At 46.6% G+C, this 22,049-nt stretch overlaps 1 protein-coding gene across 1 annotated transcript in view; it reads left to right on the plus strand.

Annotated features, from left to right (window-relative positions):
• Positions 1-20,605, plus strand: part of GLDN (gliomedin) — a 31,886-nt gene extending 11,281 nt beyond the window's left edge. The window contains exons 4-10 of the mRNA XM_035130479.2: positions 2,145-2,243; positions 3,270-3,416; positions 4,731-4,859; positions 11,217-11,300; positions 11,384-11,509; positions 13,492-13,642; positions 17,960-20,605. Of these exons, the coding sequence (XP_034986370.2) occupies positions 2,145-2,243; positions 3,270-3,416; positions 4,731-4,859; positions 11,217-11,300; positions 11,384-11,509; positions 13,492-13,642; positions 17,960-18,479 (1,256 nt within the window). The 3' untranslated portion in view covers positions 18,480-20,605. The remainder of the gene's footprint in view (positions 1-2,144; positions 2,244-3,269; positions 3,417-4,730; positions 4,860-11,216; positions 11,301-11,383; positions 11,510-13,491; positions 13,643-17,959) is intronic.
• The last annotated feature ends 1,444 nt before the right edge of the window (positions 20,606-22,049 follow it).

The following is a 22,049-nucleotide window of genomic DNA, read 5'->3' on the forward strand; positions in this document are numbered from 1 at the left end:
TTCCTGCCACAGTGGTCCCTATTTATCTACTTGCACTGGTGTACTTTTGAACTGCTCGGTTGGCAGGAGCTGGGACAGAGCTATGAGAGCTCACCCCGTAGCACAGATTTAAACCGCTGACTTTCCGATTGGCAAGCCCAAGAGGCTCAGTGGTTAAGACCACAGCGCCACCCACTGGGTTTGTAAAAGCACACATCTCAAGGGTCAAAGGCCACTTCTGTGGGGAGGGAGTTCCACAATGTAGGAATAAGTCTCGGCAGGCTTCTGAGGTCTCCTCCAGGAGTCTATGTGCTGAAGCAGATGCTGACAACCTCCAGAAAACCCGGACAGACGACTGTGTGAGAATGCGGCAGAGGCAGTAGGGGAATTATGTTCCCTCCAGTCTTGTGCAATGAGAGTCAACAGGCTCCAATTTCCATTTAAATCAGTGGGGGCTTCTTCCAAATAAACAGGCGTTGTGCTGATCTGTACAACCTTTTGTCTCAGTTGCAGTCAAGAGGTTCGGCCTTCCCTCTTGCTAAAGGACCACGGCTATCTTTGTGAAGAAATAGCACAAGTCTATGCAGGTTTGCTCAGCACTGAAGCCCCACTGTGTTCCGTGGGTCTTGCTCCCTTGTGGATTACAGAAACCTTTAAGTTTTCCATAGGAACCTCCCAAATTTGGTATCGGTTCAACTTATTTCTGGAATGTTGTTGTCAGCATCTCAATATTCTCTTCCGCCAGCTGCATTATTGCACCATCAAAAACTGCTAACTTTCCTTGTTCCAAGCCATTGGGAGGCAAACACAATGACTTAGGCCTGGTTTTAATTTCTAGTCCATAGTGTCTTTTCCCCCTTCCATATGTTCCATATGTTATCAGTTAAATTTCTGGATATTATGAAACCGATGACACAGTTGTCATTATGCTGTAGAAGAAAGTAGCGTTTTCGTCTGTGTTTCTTACGAGACTGTTGTTTTAACTTAAAAATAAAGCTTTGCCAATTAAAAAGGGAGAGGAAAGAATGAGGGGGTACACATGGTGCTAATTTATCTTCAGATGTACTTCTAATGTTTTTTTTTAAAAAAAAACAAGACAATTTATTAAATTTTCCAATTAAACACATTTAAACAAAAACAAGACATACAACCACAAACACAACAACACATAATAAACACAAAATTTTTCTTCTTAACCTCTTATTAATTATTATAATTTTCTTTGCTCTGCCGAGCTTTGACTTCCCTCCTTCCCCCCAATCGGTTTTCTTATCCATTCCTATCTCGCAGTTCCTTTATTCCTTCTACTTAAAGTCAATTCGTAGGATTTATTTCAATCCTGCAAGTGTCTTTAAACTTCTTCAGTTCTTCTCCAAATAGTCCACAAATTTACTCCAATCCTTTTGGAACTTTGACTCTCCCTGGTTTCGGATCCTGCTAGTCAGTCTTCCTAATTCCGCATTGTCCATCATTTTCGTCTGCCACTCTTCAATCGTCGGTAACACCTGAGTTTTCCATTTTTGGGCTAACAAAGTCCTAGCCGCAGCTATCGCATACATAAATAATACTTGATCTCCTTTCACTATCTCCTGTCCTATAAGTCCTAATAAAAAGCTTCCAGTTTTTTGGGAAAGGTGTATTTAAAAATCTTTTTCAGTTCGTTATATATCATTTCCCAAAATCTTTTGATTTTTTCACATGTCCACCACATATGATACAATTCACCATCCTTCTCCTTACATTTCCAGCATGTTTGCTACTCATCCTAAACATCTTAGGCAATTTTACTGGTGTTAAATACCATCTATACATCATCTTCAAAACATTCTCTTTCAGGGCAGTACATGCAGTAAATTTTAATGTTTGATTCCACAATTTCAACCACGCAAGATGTACTTCTAATGTTTATTTGGCATGAGATGTCCTTTGTTTATTTACCACTGAGGAACCTTTCCTTGAATGTTACTTTAAAAAATGGAGGCGGGATGCAATTAATTCCCTTTATAAATCTATAAATCCAGAAATTCTGCAGCTCAGCAGGTCTGGGAAGAAGGGTGAGAGGTAAATGCAATTTTAAAAGTATTGGAATAAATACTTTTTGATGGTAAGTAATATCCTATGCAGGGGATGGGACTCCCTGAAATGTATTTCTTTGACTTTGTCAGGTCCTCCAGGGCTTGATGGACTGCCTGGTTTTAATGGATCAAATGGCGATTCTGGCATCCCTGGTCAGAAGGGAGAAATTGGAAAAAGAGGGAAACCAGGTATATTTTTGGACTTGAGAATGATATATGCAGCTGACCTTTCCCCTTTTATTGTATCTTCTCTCCCCACCTCGATCCTTGGAGGCTGTTCTGAAGTCTGAAGTACAGACAAATCATGTGGTGCTGTCCTCTTGCGGTGACTGTACCACTTCAAACTGGAGGTGGGAAACTGCATGTCTGAACACTGACTCACTTCAAAATCCCCCTCCATGTGGGAGATACAGTGGTACCTCGACTTACGAGTAACTCGACTTCCGAAGGTTTCGAGTTACAAAGAGAGTTCCATCCGCCATTTTGGATGCGGTTCAGATAGGATTTTTTCGACTTCCGATTTTTAATCCCCCCCCCATTGGCTTCTACTTACGATTTTTTCGACTTACGAAGGTCCGTTCGGAACGGATTAACTTCATAAGTCAACGGACCACTGTAGCTAGGTCTGTAGCACAAGGGCTGCAAGAATGGCAAATTTTTGTTGTTGTTTGTTGTTATTCAAAAAAGAAGCAAACAACTTCTCCATGTCTTTAAAAGTAATCAAAAATCTTTGATTGGGCCTGGCCCTCACCACAGATTTACCAATATCCCTCCCACTTTGTTGTTGTTGTTGTTGTTTACTTATTTATTTACTTTTGAAAGGGGTTAAAGGGTCTCCAAAAATGAGGTGTGTGTGTGTGTACATGTATGTGGTCTACCCTGAAGTGAGTTTAGGGATTTGTTGCCCCTGTCAGGAATCAGATCTAGAACGTCTGAGGTAAACCTGGTTACCTCATGCTTTCTGAACATGCCCATTGTGCATTTCCTTCTTCACTGGACGTAAAGCTCAAGGCAGAGCTGAGCCCCACAATATTTCTTTTGAGAAAATTACTTCAAATAAGCTCAAACGCACCTGGGAAAACATGATGGATTGAACTTGGAAAAAAACAAAGCATTGTTCTGGAATGTCCACAGAGGGCACTTGATTCTACGACATTCCCTTCTGGATGTAGTTAATCAAGAATGGTATTGAATGTTCCCTCTTTTTTTTACCAGGATTGAAAGGAGAACCTGGAGAGAGAGGCGAAAAAGGGGACCCTGGCGAAATTGGCTTGCCTGGGAAAGAGGGAGAGCGAGGAGAAAAGGGATCGAGGGGTCCCAAGGGGGACAAAGGTGATGCAAACAATGAACTCATGGCAGAAGGTGAGCTAACAGGCGCTCTAAGAATGTATAACTCATAGAAAAACATCATATCAACGAACTCCCATAGAGTGATCTTTGTGTTACTTGAAGCAATGGCCACAACCACACCATAAACATTTAAAGCACACTGAAATTGTACGGTTTTTCACAAAAAGAATCTTTGGAACTCTAGTTTTTTAAGGGTCCTGGGAATTGTTGCTCTGCGAGGAGTTCCAAGGATTCCTGAGGGGAAAGCATGTGTTTTAAAATGTGCTTTAAAGCGGTGTGATCAAGTGCTCTCATTGGCAAGGTTTTCTTCCTATATACATAGAAATGTAAGACTGTTGTCACGCAGCTCCACTGGATGATTCGTTGTGCCGTTTCACCGGTGGCTTTCTAGTTGGGTGAAAGGGGTGCTTAGCTGCAGCAACGTTTTAAGAGGAGGAAGATGCAAGAGGTTACCATGGGGGTGGCTTGTGTGCAAGGGGGGGCGTCGCACAAAAGGAGACGGGGGAGGCATGGACACAGCGGTGAAAGTGAAAATGGGTGCAAAGTGGAGCTGCGGAATTGAAGATCCTCAATTAGCTGGTTAAGATCAGTCGTTCTGAAAACTAGCCTCCCTGCAGCCTGGCGCCACCTCCCTGTAGATGTTGTTGGACTCCCATCACCCAATCATTGGCCATGCTAGCTGAGGCTGATGGGAGCTGGAATCCAACAACATCTGGAGGGCACCAGGTTAGGGAGAGCTGCTGCAAGCAATGCTGTTCCTCAGATTATGGTGTTAGGCAGGCATCCCCACACTTGGCCCTCCAGATGTTTTGGGACTACAATTCCCAAACCTGACCACTGGTATTGTTAGCTAAGGATGATGGGAGTTGTAGTCCCAAAACATCTGGAGGGCCGAGTTTGGGGGTGCCCCGTGTTGGGCATCCCAAAATAGGACATGGTGGTATTTAAATTTGGACCTTGGGGCAGGAAAGATAACCTTCCGTCCTCCTGTGAATCTACTTGATAGCATCTCTCAAAGGGATATGTGCCAAACTTGTAAATGTACAGTGGTACCTCGACTTACGAATGACTCGACTTACGAATGTTTCGAGTTATGAACAGAGTTCCGTCTGCCATTTTGGATGCCGTTTAGATAGGATTTTTTTGACTTACGAATTTTTAGATAGGATTTTTTTGACTTACGAATTTTTTTTAAAAAAATTCCCCATTGGCTTCGACTTATGAATTTTTCGACTTACGAATGTCTGTTCGGAACGGATTAAATTCATAAGTTGAGGTACCACTGTACTGGCAAAAGGTAACTCCTCTGCTTTGATGTTATCTTAGGTGCGAAAGGTGAGCCAGGGCCTCCAGGGCCCTCCGGTCCTCCAGGGCCTCCAGGACCTCCAGGGCCACCTGGGAAGCGCAAAGCCAAAGCCCAAGTTCAGGAGAAAATGTTCAGTTCAGAGTGTACAGGTGAGTGCTTCGTGATGCTGTAGTATATTGAGCTAAAATGTTGAGCTGCGGATCGGGGAGTCCTCAGTTCGAATCCCACCTTTGCCATGAACTCACGAGGCGGCCTTAAGCATCCCCCTTCCTCTCAGCCTCGGTGCCCCCATCTGCATTATAGGGGACAATAACAGTAGCTTACCTTACAGGGTTGTGCTAAAGGTAACATAATGCACGAGAATCGCTTCGAACCCTCGGAACTGCAATAGAAATGTTCATTATTTTTATTAACAATATGCTATTTCCATCTTTACTATGGGCAGACTTTGGGTTTAAAGGGTCTACTTTTCCATCTCCGCCGCATTAAGCAGTTGGTCCCCTACCTTTCTCAGCCTGACCTGGCCACAGTGATCCATGCGATGGTCACCTCTAGGCTTGATTATTGTAACTCGCTCTACGCGGGGCTGCCCTTGAAACTGACCCAGAAACTCCAGCGGGTGCAGAATGCCGCGGCGAGACTCCTTACGGGGTCCTCGCCGCGGGATCACATTCATCCAGTGCTTTACCAGCTGCACTGGCTCCCGGTGGAGTACAGGGTCAGGTTTAAGGTGCTGGTTTTGACCTTTAAAGCCTTATGCGGCTTAGGACCCTCGTACCTGCGGGACCGCCTCTCCCGGTATGCCCCGCAGAGGACATTAAGTTCCACAAATAATAACATACTGGAGATCCCGAGTCGCAAGGTGATTAGACTGGCCTCGACCAGGACCAGGGCCTTCTCAGTACTAGCCCCGACCTGGTGGAACGCTATCTCTCAGGAGACTAGGGCCCAGCAGGAGTTGTCGTCTTTTCGTAGGGCCTGCAAGACAGAGCTGTTCCACTTGGCCTTTGGACTGACTCGAAGCGTTCGCATCCAGAAGCGCCGCATCTGTGCACGCGCACGGCACGATTTAGCGCTTCTGCGCATGCACGAGCGGCGAAACCCGGAAGTAACCTGTTCCGATACTTCCGGTTCGCCGCGGGACGCAAGGATCACTTTGAACAATGATGGCTTCCCCCAAAGAATGATGAGAGCTGTGGATTTTTAAGGGTGCTGCTGATTGCTAGGAGAACCCCCTACACCCCTCTTTGAGCTACAGTTCCCAAAGCTCACTAGGAAGAGGGGGTGATGGTTAAAGAGCTCTGCAAATTGTATGTCAGTAAGGGAAACAGAAGTCCTCTCCTTTGGCTGAGATTCCTGCATTGCAGGGGCTGGACTAGATGACCCTTGGGGGTGAACCCTCCCAATTTTCCAATTCTATGATTCTAGGACTGTTCAATGTGGCATGATGCTGCTTTTAAGCATTCAGTGCCGATTGAGACGGTGGCTTCTCTGAAGATGAAAAGATCTGGCAAAGGGTTATTGACTGTTTTTCATTTCCCTCCTCCTCCTCTACTCCTTCAACCTGGAATCCCGTTAGTGTGGCTGAAGTGAGCTTGTCGGAGGCAAGGGCCAATCCTGTGGACATACTTGGAGAGATAAGGGAGGAAGGGCAGATAATGCTGCCTTATCCGGAAAAAGAAGCCTTTGAAAGTGAATTTTTGCTTTCATTATTGCAATGAGAGACCTGGAATCGCCAAGGTTGCATTTAAATTAAAAACTCCGTTGGTGGTCCCGGGAAAGCTTGGCCTCACTAATGTGATGCTATTATCTTGCCTTCTGATGGAAACAGAGCCCTGTTGCTCCATTTACCGTAGGTGGCAGTGATGGAGTCCTGCTCATTTTGCTGAGCGGGGTCCCTGACCTCAAAGTCCTGCCCTGGCGCTTTCCCAGCTTCACGGACTTTCAGCTCATTCTCTTGGACCACAAGCCATTTTGAACAACCTAGCCATTTGGTCTAGCCATCATTTTTTATTTTATTTTCTCTCTCACCCTGATGAGTTCTCCCCAGTACATTAGTTTGTTGTGTTGCTTCTTCCCTCCTCTGTTTCTGGATTGGAGTCATCAAGGCTTGGTGAGTAAGAGGTGGCATGAGAGAAGTTTATAATAGTGAATTTTGGACGTGATGGAGATGTAAAAGATTTGGATTATTATAAAAGATGCGGGAGGAAATGACAAACAATAGGACCCTCAAAGGGGAGGAGGGAAGTCCAGGAGATTCTTTGGAATCTTGTTTTTATGTTGTATGTTGGATATGTGATTGCAAAAGTTTAATCTGAAAAAAACAACCAAATAATTATTTTTAAAGAGAAGTTTATAAGATTAGGCATGGCATGGAGAAATTAGTATACAACCCTATACCCTCAAGTCTCAGGGTGGCAGCAACATAAAATCACAATATAAAATCACAAAACACATAATAAGAAAAGCAACACGATAACCCCCCGCTCCCCGACACATTTAAAAAGGGCATTGGATGTCTGTCAGCCAAAGCAGATAGAGAAAAGTTTCCCTCCTTCTCTCATAACTCTAGAATTTGTGGGCACCCAATGAAGCTGAGTGCTGGAAGATTCAGGACGGGGAAAAGAAAATGCCGTATTTTCCCGTGTATAAGACTAGGTTGTTGTTGTTTTTTTAACCAAATAAATTAGGTTTAAAATTGGGGCTCATCTGATACACGGGTAGTGTGAGGGTGTTTTCTTAATTTGGAGCCCCCCAAAATAGGGGTGTCTTATACACGGAAAAATACGGCGCTACGTCATGCAATGCACCCTGGTCAGATGCTTCTAAAAAGCAGCTGCTGGGAACCACAGGAAGGGAGAAGGCTCCTGAGCTCGGGTCCTGCTTGCCGGTTTGCTCTAGGCAGCTGGTTGGATCCTGGACTAGATGGCCCATTGGCCTGATCCAAGGAGCTCTTCTTATGTCCCTACATTCTTCTCAAGCAATGCCTGCAAAGCCGGCACCCCTAAAGAACCTATTTCTTATCGTGCTATTTCTGGCGTGTCTCACCTTTCCTTTTGAAATGGACCCTCGTAATGAGCCTGTGAAGTGGGAACGTGGCCCTCCTCCAGTCCTCGGAACAGGATGTGCCACTTCAAGGATGGCAGAGGAGAACATTGCTCTTGCCCTCTCCTCTTTGTACTATTTTGGGGCCTGCTTGATTAGCTCACGCTAGGAACCGGCACCCCACAGATTCCATCCCATGCTGTGTCTAGCTTCTGTCTTATCTGGAACAAGAAGCAGGAGGGGGGGAGGGGAGAAAGGGAGATAATTAGTGGTAGGGATATGAGCAGCTGTTTGCAAGGTAAGCCTTGGCATGTGGGTGGGGGGCCTCCAGCGAAGCCACGCTGATGCCTAAATCCATCCATTTCTCCATTTCTCTCCTTGCTGTGATTCTGCTGGCGAGGCTAGAGTTGGCGTGGGATACAGCTAATGGCCCAGAAGCCTCTGCTTAAATATCCCCAGCGAAGCAAAACTCCCCTCTTCCTCAGTCAGGATTGTTCTTCTGCAATCAGCTCTCGGGCATATATACTCCTGATTTTCAGACAGTTGCCATCTATCTATAGGTCTCCAGGCCTTGGGTGAACTGGAAACACAGTTGTCCTTAGACTTTCTTGTTTCCTTTCGTCAAACGTTGTTCCCAAACGCAAATCCTCCTCTTGGCTCATTGGGAATGCCAGCCCTGGGCCTTGACTGTTCTACCCAAAAAGATAAAACACTGTTTCAGGATGTTATGGGGGCCTTGTTGAGAATGTGAGCTGGGGAAAATGGATAGAGAAAGGGGACATTCTCTCCTCTCCCCCATAACCCTGGACATTTATGAACGTCAGTGTTGCAGAAGCATAGACTTCCAAGGAACATCTAGTCCACCCTTCCCAGTTGTTGCACGCTATGGAACGCAGGACACAGCTACGGCACCAATGAGAGATGGGCATCCAGCCATATCCAGTCGGAAGTCTGTTTCAGGATAGGCAAAAAGAACTACCATGAAACACACAGGATAGGACCATCACTGGCTCCTAGCCACAATGGCTATGTTGTTACTCCAACAAATGGGGTTTCCCATTGGGGCACCTGGCTGGCCACTGTGAGAATAGGATGCTGCGCCAAAGTGCCAAAATTCTGACACACTTTTTCCATGCAAAAGGTGGCAATCACATAACATCAGCACTTGAAGTGTTTAAAGCTAAACCCCTAGCACAGTTATTATATGGGGCTCAGATTAGGCAGGCACTCACCTTGGATTTACAGAAGCTGTTCAATCTAATTACAGGTAGGTCAAAACAAAATAAAAAAATTCCTTCCAGTAGCACCTTAGAGACCAACTAAGTTTGTCATTGGTATGAGCTTTCGTGTGCATGCATTTTCCCCCCTGTTCCATCCTGTGTTCCAAATGCTTCATTGCACTTAGAGGCTAACCTCCCCTATGTTGAATTACAGATTTGGCGTAGGACATTTAATTATTGGCTTTGCCTAAATTCACACCCCACTGGTCTACTACCTTTAGTGTTGCAAGATTGTCACGAGAGCACTTGGACAAAAATGGTCAACCCAAAGCTTTACTTTTCTGGTTTATCACCACAACAGCTATTAACACGGGGATTCAGTAAAGCATAAAATTTAATTAGACAGCGCCTATATGATATCGAAAGACAGAATAATCTGGCCACAGTAAGGAAATTTTGTCCTTGGTGTGATTATTTCCCACCTAGTCATTTTGACACTTTGTCACATGCTATTTGGAAAATTTAGCTATTCCAAAATACAGACACGCTTTCACTTTTGCAAGATTGAATATACCACTGCCTTCGGCTGTACTTGAGGGCCGATTTCAAAAAACTCCACTGGGAAAACGGCTATGTCCCTGTGGAGATGGCAATATTGAGTCAGTGGCTCATGTGCTTCTGGCTTGCACTCTTTATAAAGATTTGAGGAGCGAGGTTATTAGCACTCTATTATTGTCCATGCAAGGTTGCTCAACCATTCCTAATGTGTCCTTTCTTTTAGCAGATCAAGATGATCAGGTGCAGGGCCATCTTAAGCATATCTGGCGTCCCTCCCCCCATTTCCTAGAGCTGTTGACTTGTCAACCTTTTCCCAAGCCTCTGCGGGGATCGCTCTCCTCCCGTGGAGGCTTGGGAAGGAAGCTGCACGGCCGCCAACCATATAGTTGGCAGTGCACAGCTTCCATCCTAAGCCTCTGCAGGGATTGCTCTCCTCCCGTGGAGGCTTGGGAGGCAAGCTGCATGCTGGCCAGCCATATGGCTGGTGGGACACAGCTGGTGGGCATGCAGCTTGCCTCCCAAGCCTCCACGGGAGGAGAGCGATCCCTACAGAGGCTTAGGATGGAAGGGGAGGCCACCGGCAAAGTTGCCCCACTCGCTGGGGCCAGGGCTGTCTTAAGCACCTCTGGCGCCCTGGCGCTGTGGTGCGGTGGATCCCTCCAGCGCCCCCCCCCCGCTGCCCCGTTTTCCAGCGCAATGGACTTAGCGCATAGCACTGCTGCTGAGGGCGCTGCTGTGCGACGGAGCGGCCAGCGGGCGGGCGCAGCTGTGTGGTGCCCCCCCTGGCGGGCCGGCCCTGTGGCACCCTGCGCCACCCAGCCTGGCCGTAGGGCCGGCCCTGGCTGGGGCGCCCCTGAGAGGCCAGTACCCTGGTGAAATGCACCAGTAAACCCAATAGGAAAGACAGCACTGATCAGGTGACAGCAAAAACTGCAAGGTTTTTAGCCGGGGCAATTAGAATAATATCTATTATTTGATTATTGATGTAAACCCCCAAGATGTGTTTTCTATAGTTAGGTTTTTACCTCTATCCTCAGTACATTTTACTTTATTGCTATGGATAGTGGCTGATGCAAATAAAGATTCTTCTGATTCTCTGATGCTGGGCTAGTTGGCCCCCTTTGGCCTGATCCAGAAGGGCCTTTCTTATATTCTTAGGATGAGTAAATTTATTTTTGGCATTTTCTGGCACCTCTTTGCTCAGGTGGCTTTGGAGGGGGGTTAGTTTGGAAAATTGCCGTAGTTGGAAAGTGGACACATGGTTAGATCAATGAGAGACACACATGAACCAAGCGGCTTTTTATGTACTAATGCATGTCTTGATTTCACAAACATCTAGGAGAGATGATGAATTTATTCCCATCTTTGGCAGCCCTGAAAATATGGAAGTCATAACAAAACCCCAGCAGAAGCAAAACAATGTTTTGAAAACCCATTGGAAATAACGACTTTCCCTTATCTATTCTTCCACTTAACTCTTGTTTTTGTTGTTGTGTAGATGGGACTTGTCTACAACTAAGGAGGCCCGCTGTAAAATAGTCGTGTCCATTCACTTCAGATGGTCTACTCTTGAGTAGGACTGGTATTGGATGCAACCCAAGAATAGTTCACGCAACGTTAGATTGCGTGTCAAAATAATAACAGACCTCTCTGTGTGTTCCTCTCGTTCTCTGCACTGTTTAGGGGAGACCTGTGCTATTCCAAATGACGATACCCTGGTAGAGAAAGGAAAAGAGAAAGGACACCTTCGTCAGCACAGAAAACCAGGTAGCCTGTGCTAAAAATGATCACTTGGCTTACTAAAGGCTGGCCAGTGGTGCTGACTTTGCTTCTCTGCCCCTCCCCATCAGAATGCACCATTAAATCAATCGGAAACCCAGCTGAGATTATACAATTAAGGCAGAGCTACGGAGCGTGGATGATGGATCTTGCCAACAGAAGCGATGAAAAAATCTGGATCGCTGAACATTTTACAGGTGAGGGTAGGGTCCAAATCCTCACTCAGCAATGCAGCAGGATGGGTGACCGTGGGCTGCTTACACACACACTCTCAATCTAACCCATCTATACCTGAAGGAGCATCTCCACCCCCATCGTCCAGCCTGGACACTGAGGTCCAGCTCCGAGGGCCTTCTGGTGGTTCCCTCCCTATGAGAAGTGAAGTTACAGGGAACCAGGCAGAGGGCCTTCTCGGTAGTGGCACCCAGATGTCAAGGAAATAAACAACTATCTGACTTTCCGAAGGCATCTGAAGGCAGCCCCGTTTAAGGGAGATTTAATGTTTGGTGTTTTATCATGTTTTTAATATTCTGTTGGGAGCTGCCCAGAGTGGCTAGGGCAACCCAGCCAGATGGGTGGGGTGTGAATTATTATTATTATTATTATTATTATTATTATTATTATTATTATTATTATTATATCTTGCAGGATTTTGGGGGGATAAAATGAGTTGGGAGGGTGGAGGAGCCATGTACACCACTGTGAGCTCCTTGGAGGGAGGGATAGGATTAAAATGTAGTAGGGGCTGTAACAGTTCTCTGCTTGTAGCTGTTTGGAAAACCTTTCTTAAGAGCAAGCATCCCAAAGTGTTATAAAGCGCCCTGCAGCGTGTTGCTAGATTCCTCCTCCTGCAAGCCCATTCGGCCCCTGCTGTCGCTGGTTTATTCTTTGAAGCACAGGAAGGAGATGGTTTTTGCTTGGAGGGGTTCCAAATCGATCAGAATTGAACCGGCAGGTGGGAGCATCTGATGGCAGTGGCAGAGCAAATCCCAAAATTATTTGGTTTGGCTTATCCTAAGTCACTGTCCCTTGTGGTTTCAGGAACGAGCTTGCAAAAAGAAGATGAAAGGCACTTGGGATGGGGTAGAAACTGGCAAACGCCTGCTGTGGCAGAACAGTAACTGGGAGAAAGCGTCCCGGCTTCAGGTGCAATTGCGTTGCATACATAGAATCAAAGGATTTTAGACTTGGAAGAGCTGAGCTGCCCCGGGCTCTGCTGACTCTGGTTGATCCCTGCCAAGGAGACTGCAGTGCTCTCGCCCATTGGCTCCATAGTGGTGTCCATGTAGCACTTTTAAGCTCACCACTGGCTGTTATTCTGCATTGCCTTGTAGTCAAGCCTGGGCTAGCTCAGTTGGTAGAGCACGAGACTCTTAACCTCAGGGTCGTGGGTTCAAGCTCCACATTGGGGAAAGAGATTCCTGCATTGCAGGAGGATGGACTCTTGTGGTCCCTTCCAACTCTACGGTTCTGTGAGTCTGTGAAAGCTGCAAGGTAACAGGGCAGGTGAAGAGGAAGTCAAGTGTGTGGTGCCATTTGTTGCCAAGGATTTCTGGCTGCACATGCAGATCTGTGTACATTTCCAGGTCTGTGCACGCCACCTTGAGCACCTTGGAAGAAAGGTGGTGTATATTCTTATTCTTATTATTATTTATTGAATTGATAAGCCGCCCTATACCCGGAGGTCTCATTTTTGCCTGGAGCTTAAAGGTGTGTAATGAAGGCGCCAGGCGAACTTCCCCAGGGACAGCATTCCACAGATGGGGAGCCACTACAGAGAAGGCCCCGTTCTCGTGTTGCCACCCTCTGGACCTCTTGAGGAGGAGGCACGCAAAGAAGGGCCTCAGAAGGTGATCTCAGGGTCTGGGTAGGTTCATATGGAAGCGGCGGTCCTTGAGGTATTGTGGTTCTGAGCCATTTAAGGCTTTATAGGTCAAAACCAGCATTTTGAATTGGGCCTGGAAACGACTTGGTAGCCAGTGCAGTCGGACCAGGATTGCTTAAACCGTCTTGCTCCGGTGAGCAACCTGGCCGCTGAATTCTGCACTGGCTGAAGTTTCCAAACCGTCTTCAGAGGCAGCCCTGCATATAGAGCATTGCAGTAATCTTGTAATTGCAGTATTGCAGTCTACATGTAATAAACAAACCAGCTTCTTCCATGCCTTCCTCCCCTCAACAGGCCACATGATTAAAGAATACGAGGACATCTCTGCGCTGTGGAACAACAGCTACAGCACCATCGAGCTCCCTTGGCAATATTACGGCTGTGGGCATGCCATTTATAACAACACCTTGTACTATCAGCGTGTTGGACGCAACATTATTGTGAAGTAAGTAGCTGAGGGGGCAGCAAAGGGGCTTCTGCTACTGCGCTGCACCACGTCAGGGAAAGGGAAACTGGCAGTAAGGTACCTCAGTGGTAGAGGATCCTCCTTGAGTGGAGATGGCCCCTCATTCGATCCCCAGCATCTCCCAAGTCTGGAGCCCTGGAGAGCCACTGCCAGGCATCGCAGACGACACTGGGCTCCACGGACCAATGGGGCGAGTCTCTGTAAGGCCGTTTCCTTTGTTTCTCGTTGCTGCCATTCCACGAAGACTCACTTTGAACGACTTGCTTCGCCCAGGGCTTAGCTTATGGTATGAGTGTGTATGCTGAGGCTCCGTTGTGTGGGAGCTGGGATTGCAGCCTTGGTGTTATTTGGGTGGCTGGAAGCTATTTCAAGAGTGAGCGAAAGATCCCCTCTGCTCTTTTGCCCTTTCCAGCATCGCCCTTGATGCCGATGCCAGCAACAACATTCGCCTTTGAGAAGCAGGTGTGAGCGTCTCCTTGGCCTTCCTCCCTAGGGAAGCAGGCAGAGAAATGAGAGAGGTTCCTGGGATTGTAATTTGCTCTGTCGAAACACTCCCGGTTTCTTGGCAAGGGGGTTTAGAGACGCCAGGCCTCTTCCAACAATGGCCTTTCATCTCAGCACTGGAAGCGGCTGAAGAGGGAGGGATATAATGTCTCAACTGTCCATGATTAGCACTCAGAGGGAGATTGATGTTGCTAGCAGCCATTTGAAGGTTTTGGGGAGTTTGGTTCCTCTAACAAAAGACTTGTAAACCAGGCAGGAGACAGATTGCAGACCTGATAGCATCAGGCAGTATCTTATGTTCCAGGACATGTGCAATAAAGCTTTCATGCTTGGTAGTGGCACCCAGACTGCAGAATTCCCCCCCCCCAAAAAAATGTGGTTTGGTTGCCCCATCTCTCTCGAGTTTTAGGAGGCATGTATTTTCCTCTTCGGCTGTGCCTTTGATCTGTTTTGCCTTCCTGCTTTGGTAATGTATTTTGAAACTGACCTTTGGTGCAATTCTATGACGTGTGTGCGTATAATCAAATGCAGTTCATCCACGTCATAGTTTGATCTGGCAGACTCTTGTTCTGTCCATTTCCGGGAATCAACTTTTTTTTACTGTTTCCCTCCCACTGAGAACAATGGCTTGTGGGAAAACAAGACTTCTTCAAATGTTCATTTATGGTCCTGTCTTGCTGTCCCTATGGGACTCGGGTGGCGCTGTGGTCTAAACCACTGAGCCTCTTGGGCTTGCTGATCAGAAGGTCGGCGGTTCGAATATGCACAACAGGATGAGCTCCCGTTGCTCTGTCCCAGCTCCTGCCAACCTAGCAGTTTGAAAGCATGCCAGTGCAAGAAGAGAAATAGGTACCGCTGCGGGAAGGTAAACGGCGTTTCCGTGCGCTCTGGTTTCCATCACAGTGTCCCGTTGTGCTAGAAGCGGTTTAGTCCTGCTGGCCACATGACCTGGAAAGCTGTCTATGGACAAACACTGGCTCCCTCGGCCTGAAAGCGAGATGAGCGCCACAAACCCAGTTGCCTTTGACTGGACTTAACCGTCCAGGGCTCCTTTAACTTTACCTTCTTACCTTGTTTCCCTAAACCATGGTTAACACTAAACCCAGGTTTGGTTCAGTGATGGTTAATTGAAAACAGAAGTGAAACTTTGTGGCCTTGTTGTGGCTGTACCAGAGGAGAACCAGAAACTGGGCAGACTGCACTCCCATGATCCTTCTGCGGTTCCAAACTGTAGTTTGGTGTTAGATGCGAACACAACCATTGGCTCTCTTGGGGGCAATGATAAGAGAGACAGGTGCATTCTGCTATTCCCTCTTAACTCTTAAGTGGCATGTTCTGTACTTTGAGGAACAAAAGGGAACATCATTTTAAAGAGCTTCTTTGCCTTGCTTGCGTTGAATGCTGAACTGTCCTCAGAATGACCCTTTCCTCCAGCAACTTTGTGGCAGACTTGCTTCTCAGCCGTGTGGTCCCAATCTTAGGGTGCGTGCACATCATTCTGGACCCCTTCAACCACATTCAAAGCTTCTTTCCCTCAAATAAATCTGGGCACGGTGGTTGACTCCCCGCAGAGTTTTAATTCTCAGCAATTCTTAATAAACTACAGTTCCCAGAATTCTTTGAGGGGAAAGCTTGCCATGAATGTGCTTTAAAGGTATCGCATATGCAGCCTGTGGGAAGCATTATTAAGGGAGAGCTCATTTCCTTTGGGATGTGTCTTGCAGTCAACTCAACTTTTGGAAGATACAAACTGTATTAGCCAGTGGGAAATGCCTGCTGGGCACTTTTAAAATTACATTTCAGGGCTTCCTAATCTCTGTGGCTCAGTTATCCAAAAAATTCCAGTATTTTTTGTAAAAAAAGAAACACCAATGCTTTTGTGCTTCAGAGAGATGCTCATCCCGACTCTGGGAAAGCAAGAACAAGGCCAGAATGCTTGCTCAATCTCCTTGCTTGGAAAGATTTTTGTTTTTATTTCCTGGTCCCAGTTTATTTGATTGGATTTCAGATTTTGCCACCCAAGTCATTAGAACATAAGAAGATTCCCAATGGCCCATCTAGGCTGTCATCCTGTTTAAGGAAGTTTTAAATGTTTGATGTTTTATCATGTTTTTAATATTCTGTTGGGAGCCGCCCAGAGTGGCTGGGGAAACTAAGCCAGATGGGCAGGGTATAACTACCAGTAATTAAAAGTTGTTGTTGTTGTTGTTGTTGTTGTTGTTGTTGTTGTTGTTGTTATCACAGCAACCAACCAGATGCTTGTGGGAAGCCCAGAAGCAAGACACGAGTGCAAATCTCCACTTGTGATTCCCAGAAAGCACATTCAGAGACATGTTCCAGTTTAGCCATTGATTTCCATGGAAATCAGTCCAGTCTTCTGCTACCTGTAAATTGGACATTTGCCGTCCAAATAGCATCTAATTTACTGGCATTCTTCTAATCCCTCAGGACATAAAACCTACTGGAATTTTGACAGATTGAACAAAGGACTCCATTTTTATTGTTAACTGAAATGACACACACATGGACCCAAACTTCTATGAGCTTTCCAATCTGCCTGTTTCAATGTGCTCTCCTCCTCTTCTCCCCAGAAAACTTTTTTTTGTGTGTGTGATCTCTACAGAGGCCCCATCCGCACTATGTATTTAAAGCAGTACCACCCCACTTTAAACTACAGTTTTCTGGGAAGGGTAGTTTGTTAAGGGTGCTGTGTGTGGTTCAGAGACTCCGATTCCCATCACAGAGCTACAATCCCTCTTCCCAGGGAACTCTGGAAATTGTTGCAGTACGAGGGGAAGTAGGGTATGCATGGAGGTGTAAAAACTAGTCTGCTTTGGTAAAAAATTATATTCATTGCTTCCTCCTGTTTTCCCCCTGACCCAGTCCACCACTGGGATGGGGTAGGGTTCAGCAACATATGGTTTTCAACACTGTGATATATCACCAGCTGAACCACAATATACCAATATATCACGATGTCTGAAATAAGGATGGAGCTATGTAGAGGCATCGGCTGACTTCATGGTTTCTCCTGCATTGTGATTTTTGCCGGCGCCTGCTCTTGTGATTCACTGCCCTTTGCAGATGGCAGGGGAGAATTGAGCCCGCCGAGTTAAAAGGGGCTGCAGGAATCGAGAGAATCATTGGCTGGCTTCACGGTTTTTCTGCAACGTGGTTTTTGCATAGCGCGCACACACAAAAACCTTGATTCGCAATCTATTACCAGGTCCAAAATGTTAATATGTAATGCGGAAAATTCATAACTTTTCTTAAAGACCATTGTAAACAACTCAAATCGTTAGTAGGATTGGAATAGCACTTGTAGTTTAAGGTTGATTCTGGACATAATGGAAGAGGTAAAGGGTTTGTATTAGCATAAAAGATGCGGGAGGAATTAATAATAGGACCCACAAAGGGGAGGATGGAAGTCCAGGAGATTCCTTGGAATCTTGTTTTTATGATTTATATTTGATATAGCTCTGTAAAATTATAAGTTGAAAAACCAAATAAATAAAATTTAAAAAGTATCTATTATGAAACCAATATCATGATATGGACTTCGGTTTTGGATGATATATTGATATATCACCCAGCTCTAGCCTCTGGTAGGTTACCCAGAATGGAATGTGGACTTGGACTGAAAGAGGTTCCCAATCTGGATTCATGTGCTTCCATTCCTTTCAATATAAAACACACGGAAGCAAATAGGGTGTGTTAATTTTGTTTTACAAACCCCTGCCCTCCTGCCGCTTGAGCTTCTCTGAAGTATTTTGCTTCAAACCCTCTCCGCAGGTACGACTTTGCGACGCGGTCCTCGCAGACGCTCTCCATCAAAAACGCCTGGTACTTTGAGCGCAAGTACCTCTTCGGCGCTTCCAAATCCTACTTCAGCGTCGCCGTGGACGAGAACGGGCTCTGGGTGCTCTACCTCTCGAGGCCAGATGAGCACATCATGGTGGCACACATAGACGAGGACACCTTCTCGGTGCTGCGGCACATCAACACCACGTACCCGCAGTCCAAAGCCGGCAACGCGTTCGTCGCCTGCGGGGTGCTGTACATCACCGACAAGAACCACACGCACGTCGCCTTTGCTTATGATCTCTGGAGGGAAAGGCAGCTAGACACCAGCTTTGAGCTGAAACTGTCGCTATCCGACGCAGGCTTTGCTTCCAAAGTGTCCCCAACCAAGCAGGACGATTCATCGTTTGTGCCCGTCCTGGCCATGCTTTCCTATAATCAAGGGGACAAGCGCCTCTACACATGGGAGCATGGCTTCCTGATGCAATACCCTGTCCATTTTGTTGGCTGAATGCACTCGGTACACCAGTCCATGGTGGCCCTCTTTGCCTGTCGTCCATATTGGAGATTCGGCACTCCAAACCTTTCGACGTAAACAATAGCACATCTCCCATTTGAGGAGAGTCACAAAGCAATGTGCGTACAGACGGAGCGGCTTCTTCTTGTCTTCCTTTGTGTCCCCAGTGTAGATGTCTAGATTATGTAGGCTTCTATGGCTTTGCAGAACAAAGGCCGCTCGATGTCGTAGCGAGTGGTGCATGCCAGCAGAACCCCAATGAGGCTTTTGTTTTGCAGGGAGGCTGAGAAAGGAACGCCCTTCCGAATGCCATGCGCTTCGAGCACCAACGGAGGCATGTGGCATCTCTCGTCAGAGGACCCCATGAACGCGTCTAAAAGCCTGCAGCTCCCATGCAGCGCTCCTTCTCATGACCTGGGTCACAATGGCACCATACATTTAAAGCATGCTCGGACCACTTTCGCGTTGAAACGGTAGTTTTTGTTAAGGGTCCTGTGGATTGGAGGTCTTGGGTTGTCTTCTAGCAGCCCCTGACACCCTTTAACCGACTGCAGTTGCCGGATTTAATTTGGGGGAAGCCAGAGCTGTAAAAGTGGCACAAGTGTCCTTTTAAATGTATGGCTGGGGTCCACGCCAGCCATTTTTAAACTTGCGAGGGCTGTGCCCTCTGCCCACTAGCACAAGGCTTTTGTACCAGCAGGTGGGAGATTTTAAATCAAATCAATAACCTTTATTAGGCATGACAAATTCAGAAGCTTCAGAACAAAGTTATGAATAAAACATTCGCATTATAAACTTCATGAAATAAAATACATATTAATTGAATTAATATTTTAGGACAATATATCAATTTTCAATTAGCACCCCCTGGTCTCTCCACAGTGGCCCAATCTCTCTGCGTAAACCGAGCACAAAAACTCAGCCACCACTAAAGTAACTCCATCATTATTATCTGACAATAACCCCTGAATAGTTGGCATTGCTGCGATCGATGCATCCACCTGCAAAGCATCCAGCAATCGTCTTCTCGCATTAATACCGTAATTACAGGAAAAGAAAATGTGGTCCAATGTATCTGGTTCATTCTTCCCGCATTTACATAAACGTTCGGCTTTTGGGAGAGCTAGATATCTTCCTTCTGTCTCCATAGAGGGGAACACGTTGAATCTAGCCAACATGAAGAGCCTGCACCCTTCCTGACCCTTCAAGTTTGCCATATATCCCCCTTTAAAGTCTCTACACATTGGGAGGTTCAGGGAGATTTTAAAGTCGTGGAATAGTGGCATCCAATGCAACAGAAACTTGTTGCACAGCAGCGGCCCACCTGCTTGTGGGTTATCTCAGGCAATGAAGTACTCCTGCTGCAAAGCACCTTGCCAGCAGAAGAAGTATACCACTAAGTGACAAACGTCAGGATGCAACCGTCGGTTTGTTGGTCTGTTGGTTGCGTGTGGCTGCTTAGGTGGTCATGCGTATTGCTCTAAATGCTCTTATGGGCCCTGATCTCATTCTAGGAATCTTGCAACCCCCACAGCAGGCATGCGGCAGCTTTGGCCCTCCAGAAGTTGCCAGGCGACAACTCCCGTCATTCCTAGCTTCCTGAGGCTGATAGGAGCTGTTGTTCCGGGACATATGGAGGGCCGGAGGTTCATCACACCTGCCTTACAGCTTCTGCTTGAATATCTCCAGTGACAAAGAGGCCACGGTTGCCCTGAAGCAGCCTCTTCTCCTGTCAAAACAGCTATTTGCCTGACGTTTTGCCGGAATCACGTTTTGCAATTTCAACTGGCTGTTGTTTTATGCTCTGGAGCAAAAGAGGGAGATGTATATGGAACATACTGGGGGGGGGGATGCTTCTTTAAAAACAAAACAAAAAAACCCTTCAGCTGTCTTGTAACATGATAGTCTCCAGCCCTGCTCCATCCACTGAAATGTGTCCTTGAATCCGAGATATCATTTCAATTCTCCGTTGCAGTGTCACCCCCCCCCCCAGCACCTTTTAGCTGTAATCTTGGCTGAATGTCTCACTCTCTGTGTGTATATATTTCTCAACTGGGGCATAAAGATGCATGTCTAACAATCCTGGCAAATAAAGGGGACATTGGCCCAACTGGCCTGGACTTCCTGGCTCCTGTTGCAGCCAAACACAGCTGTTTTGGAAAGATGCGTCAAACGGCGATGGGTACGGCGGTGCTTATTGACGGCAGAGAAATGTTTCTCAAAGTGGGAAGTCTGCAAAAGTAATCCGTCAGAGGGCAACCTCTGGGAATGATCTGGTGTAAAACAGGTGCCAGAAACAGAGGAACACCTACAAAACTAACTTTATATGTATCCTTGCAAGGCTTTTATTTTTAAAAGAACTTAAAATAGCATTAGCAGGTATGTGTGTGAAAGAGAAATGTACTCTGTGGGAGAATGTAAGCCTTCCCTTTCATTTTTTGACACTGCTCCTGAGGAAAACCTCTCTTCAAAGAATGGGGAAAAAACCAAATGGAAGATGTAGACCACCCTTTTTTTACACACACAGATTTGTGTGCAAGGAATAGGAGCCCGGCATTGGTGCAAGACGACTGTGTGCAAGACATGGGATCTGGGGAGTGGGGCATTATTACGATGATGATGATGATGACGCCTCTGCAGTAGATTGGAGGGGCATGAAAAGAGAGCAAGGTGTGTCCTCTCCGTGTTCTAGGACGCACTTGAAAGTTCATACATTATAAAAATCTAAAATAGCACTTTTTTCTTCATGAAGCTTATAAGAGCACCATGGGATGCGGGTGGTGCTGTGGTCTAAACCACTGAGCCTCTTGGGCTTGCTGATCATCGTTAAGGTCGGCGGTTTGGAACCCCGTGATGGGGGTGAATTCCTGCTGCTCCGTCCCAGCTCCTGCCAAGCTAGCAGTTCGAAAGCACGCCAGTGCAAGTAGATAAATAAGCACCACTGCAGCGGGAAGGTAAACTGTGTTTCTATGCGCTCTGGTTTCCGTCACGGTGTTCCGTTGCACCAGAAGCGGTTTAGTCCTGCTGGCCCCATGACCTGGAAAGCTATCTGCGGACAAACGCCGGCTCCCTTGGCCTGAAAGGGAGATGAGCGCCACAAACCCCATAGTCACCTTTAACCATCCAGGGGTCCCTTACCTTTTTAAAATAAGAACATCAAGCTTTAGAACAGAGATGGGGAAATGCAGCCGCAGGGGCCTCTTTCTCTGGCCCTTGGGTCTCTTTGTGGACCACACCCACTTCTCACCAGACCCCGCTTTATACCCCCTTGAGTAATTTCCCTGGTTGTAAGGTGCCCTTGAACTCATCCTTGCCTGGATGGAAAGTATAGAGAGGGGTGCATGAACTAACTAACCTACTGTATTGTGCTACCCACTTTTGCCTCTGGCCCCTACCATCACTGGCATGTGGCCCCTGGAAAGTTACCCCAAAGAGTAAGCAGCCCTCTGGATGAAAGGTTCATCAGCTGAGCTGGGATAGCTCAGCTGGTAGAGCATAAGACTCTTAATCTCAGGGTCGTGGGTTGGAGCCCCACATTGGGCAAAAGATTCCTGTGTTGCATGG

This window comes from Zootoca vivipara, chromosome 14 (assembly GCF_963506605.1).
Source record: "Zootoca vivipara chromosome 14, rZooViv1.1, whole genome shotgun sequence".
Lineage (NCBI taxonomy): Eukaryota > Metazoa > Chordata > Lepidosauria > Squamata > Lacertidae > Zootoca > Zootoca vivipara.